Raw genomic sequence first — 19,894 nt, 5'->3', positions numbered from 1 at the left:
TTATTATCACAGCAACGTACATAGACAAATAACTACGGTATTAGAAAATTAGGGATTTCAAATTTAGAAAAATAAGTAAAATAATGTATGAACCGCAGATTTAGTTATTTTTTGTATAATTTCATTTGGAAAGAAATGGTCACTGCAAATATAAGTTCAAAGTTCGTTTCCTTGACAACCCATAAGCGTCCTGAAACATTGGCAGAGATTTGAAAAATGAATCGACCCGCAACTTCTATAGCAAGGAGAAACACGCGAAAAGGGATTCCCTAATTTACATTTTCTTAATTCAATCTGTATTGAATAGAAGTAAAACTGGTCAAGTTTGTTGAAAAGTAAAAAAAAAAAAAAAAAAAAAAGTTAGTCAATTTAATTTGCTCGTCATTCAGTGCTCAAATTTGTTAAATCCCGACAGTAAAATGGCAAAAGTGAATCCCCTGTCCAACCCCAAAGGAGTGAAACTGCTTTGTGAACTGTGCCAGAAACCTGCTTTTATCCAGTGTACTAAATGCACAGTCGCCTACTACTGGTAAGTTAACAAAAACAAAACAAAAATCTCATATTAAATTGTGTGATAAATTTAATCAGTTTTCTCCTACAACCCTTTTTTATTAATCTGAGATTCTTCTCTATTTTGGAATTATTTCACATTTAATGTCTTTACCGTATTGTCTTTGGTTGCCTATTACATGTCAATTGCATGTTTGAACTCAGACACGTCTACACAATAAACGAACCCGTGTTAAACCCTTAACATGTGCTAACTCTACGCGTCTGTTAACACGGTAAGCACATGCTACTGAACAGAGATCTACCAGGGACTCTTCACAAACTAGCATCGCGTGCGGCAGGCAATCTGATTAAAAAGTAATGAGGCAAGGTGATTAAACCGGAGAAGAGAAACTGCAGGAGGCTTGAGTCTCACAGGCGCGACATCCCTGGCGACAGATAGGCTGTTGCATTCAAGTGGAACCTGGGTTTATGTTAGTTGCACAATGTGCTCTCATTAGCTGGACTCCACAGTGAAGTGTGCTGGGGCTGGTTTTTGTTGTTGTTTACAAAATTGGGCCCATAGCAAAGCAGTAACCATACAGTAGTTCACCAAGGTTTTGTGAACAGTGCTGGGTCAAATATTCAAACAAAACTCTTCAAATGTATTCTGTAGCAAAAAAGACCAGTTTGTATTTGTTCATGTAACATGTAAATTACTGTATCAAAAAGATATCATGCAAAGGAAACCTTGCACGAATATTTCTGAAAAATAAGACACATTCTACTGTGCAGAAGGGTCTCTCTGACCTTTCTTTAAAAGGTCATTTGATACCTTTTTTTTTTTTTTACTCCAGAGATATATATTTTTTTATTATAACATGGTATGAATTACACTTTTGTTTTTCAGCTAATTCAAAATGAAAGAATATTCAAGTGTTTGTTTACATTTTGAAAGAATATTCAAACATGAACAAGCCAGCCTGTTGTTCCTGCAGTGTAAGAGGAGGAAGGTAACTCCTGTTTGTGTCTCAAGTGATTCCTACTGATGATTTTTGTTCCAGATTTGAACCTTGAACCCAGAGATGACAGAAGAGTAACAGGTCCTGGTTCTCAACAGGCAGGCTTTAAAGAGTAAGTAGCAGGATTCAGAAAAACATAACGTTATACGTCCCCACGCGTTGCTACTGTTTAACAAAACGTACCTGTAATTATTCTTTTCATTGCTAACATCCTGACAATGTTTTATATAACTTTAAAGTCTGCTCCAAAGCTCTTTTCAAACTGTCTGCTCTAGTGCACTGGGGTTTGAGATCTGTCCTCTAAATCACTGCTCTGGGTTTTCTGTTCCGTACCACATCATGGATCATTATTGCTGTGTTACCTGTTTGACCATGTGGGCAATAATCCTTACACTATCAGTGCACCAAAGAGGAAATTTTGAAAAGAGCTTTGAAACAGATTTTAAAGTTCTAAGTGTAAAAAGTTGTCAGGGTGTTAACAATGAAAAGAAAAATGACAGGTACGTTTTTTAAACAGTTGTAGCAACAGGGGAGGACGTGTAACGCTATATTTTTCGGAACCCCACTACTTACTCTTTATTGTTGTTACTGTACATGTCTGTTGGACATACAGTGTATATTTTACACCAGATTACACTTCTGCAGTTTGCTATTCTCCAACATGACACTAGGGGGCACTGCTGTACAAATAACAGAAAACCTTATTTTTCAATCTCAGTGTCATAACACTGTAGCCAATGCTAGATTGATACTGAGCTGCTCCAATAATGAGATTGATTAGTTTTCCCTGTAACCGTTTTCCGCTGGTTTCCAGGATTGCAGTTAAATGGATGTGGAATCCTCTTGTTTGGGAGGGTGAGTTTAGATATAACCTTCAGGAATGAGGAAATGGAAGACAATGCACAGCAAGCCTACACCTCCACTCTCGAGACCCCCTTTCTTCTGAACTCTAAATGACTATGCAAGCCTACACCTCCACTCTCGAGACCCCCTTTCTTCTGAACTCTGAATGACTATGCAAACCTACACCTCCACTCTCGAGACCCCCTTTCTTCTCAACTCTGAATGACTATGCAAACCTACACCTCCACTCTCGAGACCCCCATTCTTCTGAACTCTGAATGACTATGCAAGCCTACACCTCCACTCTCGAGACCCCCTTTCTTCTCAACTCTGAATGACTATGCAAACCTACACCTCCACTCTCGAGACCCCCATTCTTCTGAACTCTGAATGACTATGCAAGCCTACACCTCCATTCTCGAGACCACCTTTCTTCTGAACTCTGAATGACTATGCAAGCCTACACCTCCACTCTCGAGACCCTCTTTCTTCTGAACTCTGAATGACTATGCAAGCCTACACCTCCACTCCCGAGACCCCCTTTCTTCTGAACTCTGAATGACTATGCAAACCTTCACCTCCACTCTCGAACTCTTCTGAATTATGAAATCTGGTTTTTACAGTAACCATACTTTGCACACTTCTGTCCTTTACGTAATCCGCCCACTTCACCCAGACTGCCAGCTGACTGTGATGGGGGGCTGGTCACAAAGTAGCAACCTGTGCTGTTCAGAAGCAGAGCCACACGCTTATCACCCAGAGAGCTATTTTAAAAAAGAACTGGCAGGACACAACCCTGGAATGCAAAAAGATGTAACCTTTTTTTTGTTTTGTTTTTTAGGCTTTAATTTTCATCTTTTCCAAACTCCTACTGAATATTTTTGAGCACAACACAGATACATCTTGAGATTTCAATGGTTCTGGCATTTTTTATGTGCTGTTCTTTTATGAATAACGGTAACATTATATTACTTGCAGTACCAGAATCTTCCTGCTCAAGAGTGCTAGAGATGCAGACTGACCCTGCTGAGGGGGAATGGAAGCCTTCCACTGCAGAGGGATGAATTATACTGGCTAATCTGTTACATACAGTACATGCATACAGGGCTTGGACAAAAATATAGATATTGCAAATTTAGCACACACTTTTATATAATTAGGCTGACAGTCATATGACTGATTCATGTCAGACCTAATTCCTTTTGAGAAGTTGGGAATAGAAATATGAAGAGTGTCTTTTCCAGAATGATCCATTGAGTCATCACTTCAGTAGTCTGTGCATTCTTGTGTATGGAAGCAGCTGTCAGCCGAGCATCTGCAATCCGCCCTCTATCAGATTTGCACCCTAACCCAACCCTAACCTTAATCTTAACCCTAACCCAACCCTAGCCCTAACCCTAACCTTATCCTTAAGTCTAACCTTAACCCTAACCCTAACCCCAACCCTAACCCAGCCTTTACACATTACAGAAGCCATGTCAGGGATCTCAAGAACAGATTTAGCAATCATGGGAGAGGCAGCCTATTTACACAAAAGTCTGTGCTACATATCACAGGTATCACGATCAATGAAAAAAGCAATAATAAAACAATCAATAAGAGTTGAGTGCTGAGTTTCTTCAGCTGCTGTGTGTTGTCTCTTGGGCAGTGACTCGGACCATCAGCGCATGGACTGGGTAGGCATCCACGAGCAGATCTGCCAGCTGCTGCTCCCAGTGCGAACCCCTCTGCCCTTCAAGAGCCTGTGCAAGGAGAGGGAGCACCAGCAGGCACAGCTCCTGCAGAGACAGGTACAGTATCGTAACTTCTATTTTCAAGGGTGAGGGTTAAAGCAGGTGAGAATGTAAGAGCAAGTTTCCCTGGCACAGGGAATAAACAATTAGACAACTAAAGGGTTCTGTCCTTCAGATTGTGTGAGACTAAACCAAAGCAGAGGCAGAGATCTGACATCCAAGATTATAAATCGCATATCAGAAATCAACCAATCACAGTAAATCAACCAAACATTACTGAAACCGCAGAAATAAAAAGAAAAAAAAGCAATAAATGAAATCGCCTCAATCTGAACAAGGTAAAAGAAGTTTAATTCTTTAATGCTACTGGTGCACTTCTGTTTTTAATAAATATTCTCACCGCTACACAGCACCTGTAGCCCTGCACACATTATTCTGTGGCAGTTGATTCTGGATTAAACTATTTCACAACCGGGAGAGGCGGGGGGGATAAAAGTTATGTTTTAGAAAAATAAAAATATGTTTCAATTTAAAGCTATTCTTGAGTACAATCTTCATTTGTATGAATTTTAATAAATTAATATGTCATGTGTCAGGTGTCTCTTATTGTATAAGAGACATCATTTTGCACAGTTTGAGCAGCCAGAAGCTCTCCCCTATACAATGCATAAGAGACACCCTGCACACAACGTGTTCACTTATAATACGGTTCAGAATTGCAACACAGATATTTTGTATGGTATCACCAGAGCAATGCTGGCATAATTCTTAATTTCTCAATTAGACAGTTTTAGTCATAACCCATTTCACTGCTACATTTTGTAAACTTTACTGGCTCTAGCATCAGGAAACATGGTATGGTGGTACAGGTGATACTTTCACCTGTGCCCCCCACTCTCTGTGCTGCAGCTTGCATTAATTTTATCTATAGCAGGTAGGATTTCATAAACGTCACTACAATGTTACAATCTCCTTACAGCCGACCTGCCAGGCTGACAGCAATCTGAGGTATAGTCTAAAGCAGGGGTCTCCAACCCTGGTCCTGGACAGTGACTGTGGCTGCTGGTTTTCGTTTCAACCAATCTCTCAGTTACTTAATTGAACCAATTATTGGCTTAGTCAAGATTAACAGGCGTTCCAGATCTTTAGCCACTGATGATATAAAGACACCTATAAAACCTGCAGGATAGGGGCTCTGCAATACCAGGGTTGGAGACCCCTGGTCTAAAGGATGTAGAGCCAGGATGGCACGATTAGATCAGCACAGGAGTTCTGGAGCGATGCACAACCATTGCGCATTACTGCCTCTAATTCCTTTTGAGAAGTCGGGAATGGAAATATGAACACAGTGTCTTTGCCAGAATGGTGGATGGAGTTCTCACGTGAGTAGTTCTGTGCAGTCTTGTGTATGGAAGCAGCCTGTGCCGATATTGAAGGGATGGGTGGTGTTCTGTTCTCTCAGAAGCACCTGATCGAGCTGACTCAGGCTGCAGCCCGGAAGAAGCTGTGCGAGGGGCGTCACGAGGAGGCGGTCCCAGCTGCCATGCAGTGTCTGCGCTACTCCATAGAGGTGCACGGCCTCAGCACCCTCCCGCTCATACTTCCCTACCTGCTGCTCGCGGAGGCCAGCATCGGTGAGCACTGCACCTCCCAGCCTGCCAATCAGGCTTCATTCAATTGCGGTACAGCAGCAGCAAGACCATGTAAGGCCTTGTACTGTAGGTCACTCACATGTCCTGGGCCTCCATCTCAGAGCTGCTTTTTCCAGAGTCAGACCCAGGGAGCGCATGCTTTTCAGACTATAGTGCTTAAACTCTAAAGCTCATTCCCAAAAGAAATTAGGGATGCTGTTCAGTCCTTCAAAATAAATTTGGAAAGACTTATTTTTATAGTTTGGCCTTTGCAACGGTTTAGGCCTACAGTATGTATTGTAATATTAAAGTAATTGTAGCTAGCAAAATCATTTCATTAATCTTACCTGTTTTGTACTTCCATTAGCTAAATAGGTCTCACATGTACAGTTTTGAAAGAAACACTGGTTAAAGCACACATGTATTTTCATTTTAAAACATGATATCTGATACTACTTTAGGTTGTATGCCTCATTCACAGGTTAGCTCTTTGCACTTGCACTGCCTGGGTCATTTCACCACAGCAGTGATTTAAAACAGTATTTTTGTGTTCTAAATGTACAGCGTTTTGAGGTGCTTAGACACAAAAAGCTTTAATAGTGGAAAGTTGTTGTAATGCAATATTGTATGGTGTGTGCTCTGCTGTACTGTGCACAGTAGTGTAGAGAGGCTATCCCCTGTGCTTTACATCCTTGCCTTTTGTTCCCCTGCCTGTCCAGGAACGGGGCACCTCCTGCAGGCAGAGGAGTACCTGTCTCAGGCTCAGTGGACTGTGCTAAAGAGGTCAGAGTGCAGCCACTCCATTCTCCACAAGCTGCACCGCAACCTGGGCCTGCTGTACACCGCCAAGGGGGAGTTTGATAATGCCCTGCAGCACCTGGGAAATGATGTGAGTGGAGGCAGGAGGAGAGGAGGAGAGACACATGGTACACTTCTCTACATGGGCAAAAGAAACTAACTTAAAAGTTTTCCATGATAGTTTATATCATGCTTTATTTTCCATATATTGTACTTTATTATACGGTGTGTTTATAAATGGATTTAGGGATGCAAGTCAGTTATGATTGTTGTTGTTTTTTTTTTTATAAATTCAGCTGTTTTAAGGCCGGGACACACATACGCGACGTGGCATGATGCAGACTGCTATCAGGCAGCATTTTAAATGCTTTTTCATTGTACAAAAAATTTGGTTTTGGTTTGACAGTTGCATCCCAACAATTTGGATCAAAGTTGGATCCAACTTATTTGATGAGCAGTGCATTTGACATATATAAAATGGAACCAGCTATGTCAACAACATGCTGAAGGTGTCACTGCAAGCCACAACCAATGAGAGCAAACTTGGACATAACATTTCAGTGACGTTTCTTGAAAGCAATTGGAGTTTGAGCAATAGAAATCTTGTCTAATTCTATAACCAAGGTTCTTTTAGGTTTGACTGAATGCCTGGTAGCTCCCCAGGCAAGTTTTTTTGGTGTTGACGCCCCACGCCACTTTACTGCTTGTTTTCCACATGCAGATTTACTATGCTAGTGAAGAGTTTGGAACCGACAGCATTGTGACGTCTGGGGGCTACTTTCACATGGCCAATGTCTTCTTCCAGCAGAGCAAAATGGATGTTGTGGACTCCCTGTACACAAAGGTCAGTGATGGAAATGGAAATGCCAGATGGTGTTAAAGCTTCCTGTGCTTTTCTGCAGGGTGAAGGCTTCTTGTCTAGCAGCCGTTTATTATGTCTCGAGGTCTGAATAAAGGCTTGGCACTTGGTACATGTTGGCACAGTATGTAGTCCTGGAGTCCTCAAGCCAGTCCTCTGGGCTCGGCTTTGACCTTGGCCTCGGGTGTCTGACTCATTTGTTCTTGGTGCAAGGACTTCAAGGACAGTGCGTTGCAAACTGGTCCCATTTGATTTCATGAAATGTTTTGCCCAAACTAAACAGCGAGGAGATTAATTAGATGTCATTTATTAGTTTATTTTTGTAGCTTTTTAGTGTCTTATTTCCTCTGGACCTGATTTTGACCAATTATTTTGAGCCCTATGGGTCTTGATTGTCCCACTAATTGATGTGACTGTATCTAACAGCCCGCTGTGCTCTGCTTTCAGGTAACAGATATCTGGAGCACTCGCCTGAGCCGGCTGGTGCAGAGTCCCTCTCAGAGTCCCAGCCTGCCTTCAGCTAGCTCCGCCTCCCCTGATGAAGCTCTGGGTTTGTACAGCACATCTTTCATCCTCTTTAATACATTACAAGCTGCTGACAACAGCTTCTTTTTGAGTGATGGGTTTTGCAGGCTTGAAAGGTGAAGCCCAGAGGCTGGAGCTGTCTTTTTTAAGCACAGAGCAGGCACCGACAAAGCCTCTGGTTGAAAAGTGATTTTATCATTCTGTTTCTTTTTGGAGCTACTGTATGTCTTGTGGTTGAGTTCCAGGCTTCCTTCCACCCTGCTCCAGGCTCCACAACCCGAACCTGGAGTTCTCCACAGTTTTTTGGCTATGGGCACATTTGAGTTTCCTCTCAACATTTTTCCGTTTGCCATTTAAATCCGGTACTTATTCCAAAATGAGAAATAGATTGATGTTAAAATGTAGATTAAAAGCACACTAGTAGACTGTAATGACTTCAGTATCCCCTCAGTATTGCGGATTATGTCAGCTGCTGTCATGGGCACTGCACTCTGGTCTCACAAACACAGCTTTGAGGCACTGCACTCTGGTCTCACAGACACAGCTTTGTGGACACTGCACTCTGGTCTCACAGGCACAGCTTTGAGGCACTGCACTCTGGTCTCACAGGCACAGCTTTGAGGACACTGCACTCTGGTCTCGCAGGCACAGCTTTGAGGCACTGCACTCTGGTCTCACAGGCACAGCTTTGAGGCACTGCACTCTGGTCTCGCAAGGCACAGCTTTGAGGACACTGCACTCTGGTCTCACAGACACAGCTTTGTGGACACTGCACTCTGGTCTCACAGGCACAGCTTTGAGGACACTGCACTCTGGTCTCGCAGGCACAGCTTTGAGGACACTGCACTCTGGTCTCACAGGCACAGCTTTGAGGCACTGCACTCCGGTCTCACAGGCACAGCTTTTGAGGACACTGCACTCTGGTCTCGCAGGCACAGCTTTGAGGATCCTCCTCCTCTAAGGGATTCCAACAGGGGGCTCATCTGCATCCCTCTGGGCCCTTAACAGAACAGCTTTATTTTTCAACCAGACTCTGAAACATTTACTTTTTATCACTCGCACCCGTACATATGTATGGCACACTTTTACACATATCTGTTACATATATAACTGCTTATACCATTGTGATGATACTTGGGTAGGTTATTCTTTAGCTCAAGGTTTTGAGAATATGATACTACGGGGATATGGAGTATGGAGGACCCTGTCAATCCGTCTGTATGTATATATGTCAGATCATTTTTACATGAACGTCTTAGTGAATGTCTTAGTGATCTGCTTTTAAATGATATTGATAGATTTTGTATTTACATATTTGATTTGTAGTTTTTGTATTTATGGATGTATTACAGGTCAGTTAGGTGACTATGCGATGGTTCGCTTTGTCATTATAAATCATGAATCAGAAATCAACCAATCACAGTGCAGTATTTTGCCAACATTCCAGTACATCTTATCCTGTGTACAGAAGTAATTCTATGTACAGAACACCACACCTAATTCCAATGTTGAAAAATCAAAACAAAAAAAGCACACATACCTAGCACTTTTAAGAAAATATTACCAACATTGCAGAAATAGAAAAGCAAGAAGTGAAATCACCTCAATCTAAACAAATCATTTTAAAGTTATTACTGAGTACAATTTAATGTATGTGATTTATAATACGTTAATAGTCAAGTGTAGGGTGTCTTTTATTGACCCAAACTGCACCAGGTGACATCTCTGAGAGACACCCTGCACATGACGTATTACATTCTAGTACGGCTGCACGTCTTCTCAGCTCTCCTGATTCCCTGTTTTAATTGGTTCTGTTCACAGATGAGGCTCAGGAAGCTGAGGCCGCCCAGATGTTGAACGCTATCTTTGATATCCGAGAGCAGGCTCAGAAACAGGACCCTGCTGCCCTGGCCAGTGCCTCCTGTGCCCTCGCCATGCTCTGCTACCTGCGCAAGGATCTGGATAGGGTAAGGCTTTCTCTTCAGGGTAAAGGCTGCTTCACACTTCCACAGGAGGGGCGTGCGATGCAACCAGCTACAATCAAGACAAATTCAGCTCTGGAGGCCAGTCTTCTCTAGGATCTCCAGACAGTCGCACCACTAGAGAGGCTTAAAATTGCCCTCAGTGATGGTCACACGATTCTAAGGGTGAATCAGCCTTGAGCCGGTTCTTCTTGGACAGTGCTCTGCACTCCATAAAGTTTTGTGTAAAATCAAGAGTTCATCGCATTATAGCTAAGTGCAGTCTGAAACTTCTGTAGGAGGCTAGAAGTGTATGTTGAAAGTTTGGTGAAGACTGGTGGAAAATCATAGCTGTTAAATGGACAGGCAGACTGAATGATTAGACTGATTCAAATGATCTTCTTGAGCATTTTGTACTGTATAATAGACAAAGAGCCCTTAATATATACCTGCATATCCTTAATATAAGCTCTTGCTGAAGAGGGTTCCAGGACCAGGGAGCAAAGTAGCTAAACACTTTCTTTCTTTGTGCTTTCTGTTAGAAGAGAAACATCTTTAATCAATTAGTGGCACAAAACCGCAAGAAAGCAACAAGCTTTTGTTTGTAAAGAAGATTTTATTCTAAAGAAAGAAACCCAATTTGAGTTTTTATCTCGTCAATAGTTGCTTTTGAAAATTCAATATAGTACTGTAACTATCCAGTAAACTATTTGTAGATATTCTGTTTCAAGCGTTCCAGGATTTAGTAAATACCATTTGTTTTATCAGAGTTTAGTAAAACTTTAATAATTTCACACTCTATAGTTTTCAATGCAACTTGTATGTTTTTGCTGGCAATATCCAGAGAGAGGCCACAGGGGTAAAGAATTGTGTCATATGCGTTCAAATGGAGCTGACACTACTGACATTTGAAACCACTAGATCATTATGAAACCAGCCAGCAGCCATCATGGGCGATTTATATTTAGTTGTATCAGATGCTTTAGAAAGATTAGTAAACAAACACATACATAGTTAATTTACAATAGTGTCCCTGTCCCACGTTCTGAACAAGTTTATGATGGAGTCATTCACAGAGTGCTGCAAATGTACGTTTACATGATTGTGTCAGACAGTGTGTTATGAGGCTGAGCTTAGCGTCACCTGGTGGCCAGGTATAAGCGCTACAGTTACAACATTATTTCCTATATATGTTTTTGAATTTCTGCTCAATCTATCCTGAATACACCTATGTGCATGGGCTTCATATTCTGGATTTGCAGCATACGCTATTGTGCACCTTGAAAATAACAGATTTAAGGTGTACCTTGAGCAAATACATACCGTATGTTTGTATTAACAAAATATAAGCAAAATGTGCTCTTGGTTTCCTGATTAAACAAAGTACATTGAAAGAAGAAAATGTAAAGGTGTAGAACTACTAATGGGAACATTCAAGCCTCGCTCTTGGGAGTGTGGGCAAGATCTTGTTTATAACTGAAGTGGAAAGGAAGATGCACATCAGCAAGAATTCTAATGAGATACACTGTCATCCTGTCAGCTCAGCACTCCAGGGGAATTAACTGAGGTCTAGAAGAGACATGTACTCTTACACCAGACACTTTTCTGCAGTGCTGTGCTGTTTGATCTGTTTTCACCTGCTGCTGGGACTGAGTTTAAAGCACTTTGAAATCAGCACTGTTCATTTCCATCAGCAGCAGAAAGAGACCCATCAGACTGGGTTAGGATTGCAGGCTGGCAGGAGTCAGTCTGTAACTCTCTAGAGGAACCCTGGTTAGGATTGCAGGCTGGCAGGAGTCAGTCTGTAACTCTCTAGAGGAACCCTGGTTAGGATTGCAGGCTGGCAGGAGTCAGTCTGTAACTCTCTAGAGGAACCCTGGTTAGGATTGCAGGCTGGCAGGAGTCAGTCTGTAACTCTCGGAACCCTGGTTAGGATTGCAGGCTGGCAGGAGTCAGTCTGTAACTCTCGGAACCCTGGTTAGGATTGCAGGCTGGCAGAAGTCAGTCTGTAACTCTCTAGAGGAACCCTGGTTAGGATTGCAGGCTGGCAGGAGTCAGTCTGTAACTCTCGGAACCCTGGTTAGGATTGCAGGCTGGCAGGAGTCAGTCTGTAACTCTCGGAACCCTGGTTAGGATTGCAGGCTGGCAGAAGTCAGTCTGTAACTCTCTAGATAGAGGAACCCTGGTCAGGATTGCAGGCTGGCAGGAGTCAGTCTGTAACGCTAGATAGAGGAACCCTGGCTAAGAGTCAGTATCTGTAACTCACGAGATAAAGGGAGTGCCCGAATTAGCGTCCAATGAAAAAGGGGGCAGGTGTTTAATCTCAGACTGAAATGAAAGTTTTATGATTATAATACTGTAAACATGATCTTAGAGATGCCAAAAAGAGCCAAGGTCATAACTTGGGCATGCTCTAACTCTAAACCGGTTTCCCTCACTTGGGTGGGTGGTAAAATATCTCTGAACTTACAGTCATTCATTCTCAAATCAACTAGTAATCCCCACTTGATCATCTTAGACAAATACAAATCCTTTCACCAAATTGTCTGCAGCCGTTCAATATATTCTGGCAGAGGATGGCTCACTTCTGACGGATCCAGAGAGCGTGAACGAGAGGGGCCGGATCCCGACGATTCCAACGCATGCATGGTTCTATGGGAAGGCATCAGAGATGAGCTTGAAGGCCAACTGACCCTGGCGAGCTCTCTGATGCCATACAACAAACCGCGTTACCAGTTACACGGTCCCGAATTGGTTTTCAACAGCATCTTCCCGATTTGGAACATGAGGACTGGTCGGTCGGTTACTTTTCTGTCTCTCACTCAAGAGAAGACATTCGACCGGGTGGATCACGGCTACCAATTTGGAGCCTTTCAAACATTTGGATTCAGTGTGTTATGAGGCTGAGCTTGGCTTCACCTGGTGGCCAGGTATAAGCGCTACAGTTACAACATTATTTTCTAAAGAGAGAGAGAAACATTGTATTTCAACCACGGTGTGTCTAATTACTATCTGAGACACAGTGTTGAAATTTAAAACCGTCCTTTTCTTCCCTTTGTAAACCACAAAGTAGCTTAAAAAATGTATAAATAAGCATTTAAATATTTAGAAACATTTGTTGTATAATAACTCTAGAAAAAATTATCCATTTTGAATGTGACAATGCAATTTTTTTAGACCATTAGATCATTTGTTACTGTGACAGCGCTAGCTATAGTGAATGCTGGTGTATATGGGTCAGTTCATGACTATAGTGAATGCTGGTGTATATGGGTCAGTTCATGACTATAGTGAATGCTGGTGTATATGGGTCAGTTCATGACTATAGTGAATGCTGGTGTATATGGGTCAGTTCATGGCTATAGTGAATGCTGGTGTATATGGGTCAGTTCATGACTATAGTGAATGCTGGTGTATATGGTTCAGTTCATGACTACAGTGAATGCTGGTCTATATGGTTCAGTTCATGACTATAGTAAATGCTGGTGTATATGGGTCAGTTCATGACTAGTAAATGCTGGTGTATGTGCGTCAGTTCATGACTATAGTAAATGCTGGTGTATATGCGTTAGTTTATGACTATAGTAAATGCTGGTGTATGTGGGTCAGTTCATGACTATAGTAAATAAACACTTATCTGCTGTATTGCAGGCGCAGGAGCTAGGCAGGAAGGCTCTGAGTGCCAGTCAATGGGGAGCGGACCCGGGCTTCACTGAAAGCATTGTGAGGTTCCTACAGCGGATTAGGGCAGGCGAGAACCTACCTGTGCCCCAGAGAGCCCCAGGGAGCCAGGGGGTCAGCTCCTCTCTGCCGAGTCAAGACAGGGTCCTGAGCAACACAACCAGGGATACTCTAGTGCCAAGATCCACAATTAAAACAATATAAATATTTCTAATGGAGTGTTTTTAAAAATCTTTGCAATACTGTATAATCATAGGTTTGAGTTTAATTAACAGCTTAGAATGGGGAGGGATATTTATTTTGATTAGATACACAATTTTACAATTGTACACCAGATGTTAAAATATTACATCATTGAAGAATGTTTTTAAAATGCAGTTTGATATTCATGAAACTGATCTACACTGTTGTTAAAGACATCAAGAACAGTCTCCAACAGCATTTTATTTATTAAACCTTAAAAAAAACCCTCCTGAGTTTAAGCTTTAGTCTCCCCAGAGTCATCCTCCACCTACCGCTGCATTGCATTTCTACATTAGGGTTGTGCTGCAGCCCTGGCTGTGAATGTTCTTCAACTCACAGTGTGGACAGGCCAGAGTCTGTTGTGGCAGCGCCCTTTGATGTGATAAATCAGAAATCCCAGTGTGAACATGCTGAGAAACGCCTCCCGCTTCAGAATGAATGTGCGGTGAGGCGATGCTCTTCTCCCTGAGGGATCTCATGATATGAATGAACACAGGGAGTGTCAGGCTCCAGCAGGCTTTAATAGACTAGGATGCTACCCACTGACTGCCTAGCAGCTGTAGGCACGCAGGGGAGAGTCACCTGCAGCTACAACAGCCACAGGGGCAGGCTAGCGCCAAAAACAAATCAATGCTTTATCTACAAGGGGTCACACAGGGATTCAAAAGAGAACATGTGACTGGGGTAAAAGACAAGGACTGTTATTTTAAATACTGACGGCTATAAATGTTTTACCTATGATTTGATTTGTATTGTACAATCTATTACCAGTGGCTGCAAGTCAACCCAAATTGTGTTCCCTCTAAAGTACCCTATGTACTTAACTAACTTAAATTCTGAAGTTTCACCAAAGATACCTTTGCTGCTAGGATATGAGAGTTGGTGGAGACAGCATGGAAATGTCCTTGTTGATGCTACAAAACCACTGAATCAAGTACTAAAATCTAAAAATACATACAGGAGAAATCTGTACCATGTTTATTTTCTGGTAAAGTTTATTTGCATACATTTTGTAATACTTTGTGGGGACGCTGAACTAAACCCTGGACCACTTATGTCTGATATTCAAGCATGGCTGGTCTTGAATAACAATGTATTATCGGGTGAGACTCAGCAAGATGTAAATTGGTCTATAGTCAAAGGTCTGAAATTTTTTCATATCAGCATCTGTAGAATGGTAACAAAAATCGATCAGCTTAGAAGTTAGACTGAAATTCATAAACCTGATGTGTTAGCTATCTCTGAAACATGGTTATCTACTAAAATTGACAACGCTCAAATTGAAATAGATAATTTTATGATATATCGCATGGACTGAACAAAGAGGGTGGGGAGGTTGTTTTGTTTATATCAAATAAGTTGCAATCCTCTGTTTATAAAACCAAAGCAAAACTTGACCCTCTAGAAGAATTCATAATGGTATGTGATAATATGCCCCGTTTAAGAAAAGGTGAGTTAAGTCACATCACTTACCTTGGGTAACCCCAGGCCTAATAGAGCTGTTTTGTACGAGAGATCAGGCATGGCAGAGATCTAGATTAACTGGAGATCATTCTGATAAAATATTATAGACAACTGAGAAATAAAAGTACAGCCTTAACACAAAAAGCAAAAGCTATTGCCCATTTTTAAAAGTGGGGATGTCACGGTCCCTGGTAATTACAGGCCTATATCTGTCTTGCCAGTATTATCAAAGACTATTGAAAAAATTGTGCAAACCCAATTGACTAATTATCTAACAACAAATAATTTATTTACTGATTATCAATCTGGTTTTCGAAAAGCTCATTCGACCACACCTGCATTATTAAAATTAACAAATTATATATATATATATATATATATATATATATATATATATATATATATATATATATATATATATATATATATATATATTATTATTATTATTATTATTATTTATTTCTTAGCAGACGCCCTTATGTGATCAGGCTACAGGGGAAAGAAACCCTTATGGAAAAAACATATTTTTAATATATGGTAGAAAAGTATGATCCTTATATTTTTCATATATAGAAATTGGACCCTTTTTTATATATTTAAAACATATTTTAGTCTGTAATCCATATATTTATTTTATATGTTGAAAATATATGGTGCACCATATATTTTTATTAGTCTGTAATCCATATAAATATATGGATTACAGACTAAAATATATTTTTCATATATAGAAATATTAAATATATAAGGATCATACTTTTCTACCATATATTAAAAATATATGTTTGTTCCATGAGGGAAAGAAACTCACTGGTGCCAATTTTTTTTAAAAATTATTTTACCCTGGTTTTTCTCTGCAATTTGGAATGCCCAATTATTATTTTTATCCTGGTTCACCGCTGCAACCCTCCGGCGACTCGAGGAACAGAGGCTGAAACACGCGTCCTCCGAAGCGTGTTCCTGCAAATCCGTCATTTTTCTCACTGTGGATCCAGTTCAAATTTTTCTATTGTTACTTGTAATACTACACCATTGGAGAGAGTTGACACTTAAATATCTAGGGGTTTATAGTGACACAACTCTTAAATCTGAAAAACACATTAAAAATGTCTGTAGTAAAATTGGTAGGAAGCTTGGAGTACTGTATGGTCAGCGCCACTGCTTAAGCTTTACAGTAAGGTTTAAATTAGACCAACAACTTTTGTTCCCTATTCTAGACTATAATGATGTGATCTACAGGACTGCTAGTAAGGAATCTCTGAAGAAGATCGCTACAGTGTATAATAGGATCTGTAGGTCTGTACTTCAGTGTACTCCACAAGAGCATCACTGCAGCTTGTATTCTAGATTAAATTTGCTATTACCTGCTAACAGCAGGAATTATCACTGGAATCTGATTCTTTTTAAAGGGGCACATAACACATTACCAGTTTATTTAAACAGCTTGTTTCATGAGTTTACCTGTAAATACAGCCTACGTAATAATGCCTGTGGCATAAAATATTTCAATATACCATCTGTAAAAAGTGCTGTGGGAAGAAAATCATGGCATTAGCGGTCTAGTTTATTTATCAGCAGCACTATAGGGTTTGACTTGCTTTTATAGATCAAGGGTTTGATATATATACTTGTGCTCCTGTGCACCACAGGAATGAAAAAAATTGTAATAAAAACTGGTGAAGAGCAACGCTGATGTTAATTTCATGGCACCTGTTGGCAGTGGTACACATACTGTCCGCGAGTAGATCCTATCACATTGCTCTGTGTAAATCAGGTCATAGCTGGAAATGATAAAGTTTTAAACAGCATATCACTTTCTGGAAGCTGGAATGACGAGTACCCCTTATAAAAGTTTTCCACAGTAATGATGCTGTTTTTACTATGCATTTACCATAGTTTGCCATGCTTTTTAATATGCTTTACCATACCACTATGTGCTTTACCATGCATTTACTATACGTTTACTATGCTAAACTTTTATAAGGGACCTTATTTTTTTATTATCTTACTTCATACTATAGCCTATATTCCCTATGTTAACACTGCAGGTTATTGACAGCACTTAGTGAAAGTCCACTGAGTGGTGGTTATCAGCTGGATGGGCTGTATATTTCACCTGTTTAACTTTAATTCCACCTCCTTGGTAAACCTGTCCCCGGGCACAGGGCTGATCAGCACGATCCTCATAAGGGTCCTCTGAACGCAATGCAGTTTTCAAACCAGAGGAACCTGCAGCCTGGCACTTTGTACAGTGTAATAAGTTCAGCTGATCTGTGACAGCAGCACTGCAATCTGTTGGCTTGTTTGATCTTGCTCAGAGTGTAAAGAGGAGGAACCGCTGAGTGGGTGTGATCTGTATTCCCCACAATATCTTTACCTCTTCATGAATGCAAGGTCTGAAGCGTAGTTTTTATTTCTGTTGTTCCACAACAGATCAAGACCTGACTTTGCCTGCTGTTTCTGGACTTCTGTGAGGTGTTAAATCTGCAAGCTGCCTGGAAGGACTGAAGACAGATCTTCTTGCTGGTTTAAGTCCTTTGTTAGTGGCAGCTGTTATTGATTATGACTGCTGTTACTATTCCACAATGAATTGTATGCTGAGTAAACACAAGTGCGAGGGTGATTGCAGTAAGGTAAAACTTTAAGAAACAAAGTCAAGTAGATAAACGCTTTGGCAAATGCTCCTGGCAGACTTACAATACTGTTTTATTCATTTTGAATAAGTACTGCATGCATTTTCATGTGAAGCTGAATTACACACTGAACAGAACTACAAAAGAGGGAGTCATTCACTCATATATCATTAAGAAAGAATCATTGGGCTCAGTTCACAAAGCATTATTTATTATCTGCAGGCACACATTACACTGAAACTGCTTTCCAGACATCTTTCATGCTCTCCATCTTATAAGCTCAGGGCCCATTTGATTTACACAAAACCAATTTCAGTTTCATAAAACAAGTTTTATAGGTTTTAGTACTCTACATCAAATTCCTAACTTAATTGGTTCGTATAAAATAGATCTATAAATCATTTACCTCTGTAAATTTCTGCATGGATCTCCTTGTTAGACTCTTCTACTTGTTTTAAACTCATAGAGCACGTCAAGGTGGGTTCCCCCTCGGTGATTGACAGACAGGCAGCTGACAGAGTGAGAATGCTGGACTTGCTCAATCCACCTCCAGTGGAAGTCACTGTCACACAGGTAGACTGAGTAACACAGAGGTTGTGTGAACACCAAGGTGATCCTCATGACAGGAGTGGAACTTTTCTTTCGGTTTTGTTTACATTTTTGACCATTGGCTCTGTGTTAGTTGTTCGACTCATTGTAAAGACTTGAATCAATGCTCCAACTAATTGTATAATTGTATTTTTGTCTAATTGAATAAGGGTTGATGCACTCCATCCTGGAAAAGCCAGAGGGCTGATTATTAGTGTGGGTAAATCGCGTAATGGGGTAAATGCTGATCAGCTGAGACTGATCAGGTTGGGGAATAAAAATGCCAGTTTGTGTGTTTTGTGATGGGGGATGGAGAGATCGGTGGTGTGGTGTGGTGTGGTGTGGTGTGGTCTGGTGTGGTGTGGTGTGGTGTGGTGTGGTGTGGTGTGGTGTGGTGTGAAGGATAAAGGTAAACTAAAATAGAACTAAAGAACCAGGGTTTTGTTGGGTAAACAAGCTTAGCTTGTCCCTTCTTAGGTAGGGAAGTTTGGTGGACCAATTTGGTTTGTTTTATTTTGTTTTCTGTATTCCCAATAAAACATGCTGCTGTGTACCGTGTGTGCATTTAAAGGGACGGACGCTGGTTAGATACTTACACATAGCTGAAACGTTTAGTTTCACTGCTGTTCAGTTATTTGCTGTCTTGTGCTCTAGCTCACACATTAAATGCATCTTTACTGTAAGCGACAGGTAGAGAAGGTGTCTTGGATTCTGCCCCTGTCCCACAGTGGATGTCAGCTCACCAGTGTTGTAGCTACTCCAGCTTAGTTTAACTGTGGGTTTCGCAGGGCTTATAAATAAGAAACATAAAAACATTTACCAACGAGAGAAGACCATTCAGCCCCCAAGTGCGCATCCGGTTCCTAATAGCTGGTTGATCCCAAAACTGTCAAGTCAGGTCTTAAAAGATCCAAGTGATTCAGCATCAATGTGTGGCTAAGTAACCCATTCCATACCCTCAGTGAAGAGGTTTCAAGTGTAAAGGATCAGTCTTCACTAAGATGTAGAGGATACTGTAGAGATGGATGTAGCTGTTTGGTTTCAGTTTTGGGACTACAGAATCATGTTATCTTCTAAGCTGTAAATCTGTAATTTACAAACTCATATGGGGACCCTCAAACCCTTTTGAAGTTTCAAACATATAAGAAGCGTTCTGTGCAGATCATTTCACTGTTTGTGAAGCGAGAGATAAATAAATAAAGCAAAATAACAAATACAGAAAGGCAATCAGAAAGCTCAATCAGAAACAATAGCAAGTTATACCTGCGAGAGTTCTGATAACCATGGTTTAGGAAGATGTTCTATGTAAGTGTGCAGCACCATACGACCGGCCAACAGTCAGGCCTGTATCTAAAGATCACCTGTCTACTTTGAGAGACATACAGAGACCATTTACTTTTATCTTTATAATATAGCTTCACAGT

General features: G+C 40.9%; 1 protein-coding gene across 2 annotated transcripts; it reads left to right on the top strand.

Annotated features, from left to right (window-relative positions):
- The first annotated feature begins 78 nt into the window (after positions 1–78).
- On the top strand, positions 79–18,786 carry LOC117425110 (zinc finger MYND domain-containing protein 12-like). 2 transcript variants are annotated; one of them, XM_058993414.1, is made up of 8 exons: positions 79–529; positions 4,003–4,144; positions 5,550–5,721; positions 6,438–6,607; positions 7,238–7,360; positions 7,823–7,925; positions 9,722–9,867; positions 17,683–18,786. In XM_058993414.1, exons 1-8 carry the CDS (start codon positions 420–422, stop codon positions 17,692–17,694), a joined length of 978 nt encoding a protein of 325 aa, XP_058849397.1. In that variant the 5' UTR covers positions 79–419; the 3' UTR covers positions 17,695–18,786. The 2 variants fall into 2 exon arrangements, with proteins under 2 accessions (XP_058849397.1, XP_033897687.3); XM_034041796.3 differs by lacking the exon at positions 17,683–18,786 and adding an exon at positions 13,513–15,340.
- The last annotated feature ends 1,108 nt before the right edge of the window (positions 18,787–19,894 follow it).

The sequence above is a fragment of the Acipenser ruthenus genome, chromosome 20 (genome assembly GCF_902713425.1).
Source record: "Acipenser ruthenus chromosome 20, fAciRut3.2 maternal haplotype, whole genome shotgun sequence".
Taxonomy (NCBI): domain Eukaryota; kingdom Metazoa; phylum Chordata; class Actinopteri; order Acipenseriformes; family Acipenseridae; genus Acipenser; species Acipenser ruthenus.
This window is presented reverse-complemented; position numbering and strand designations above follow the sequence as displayed.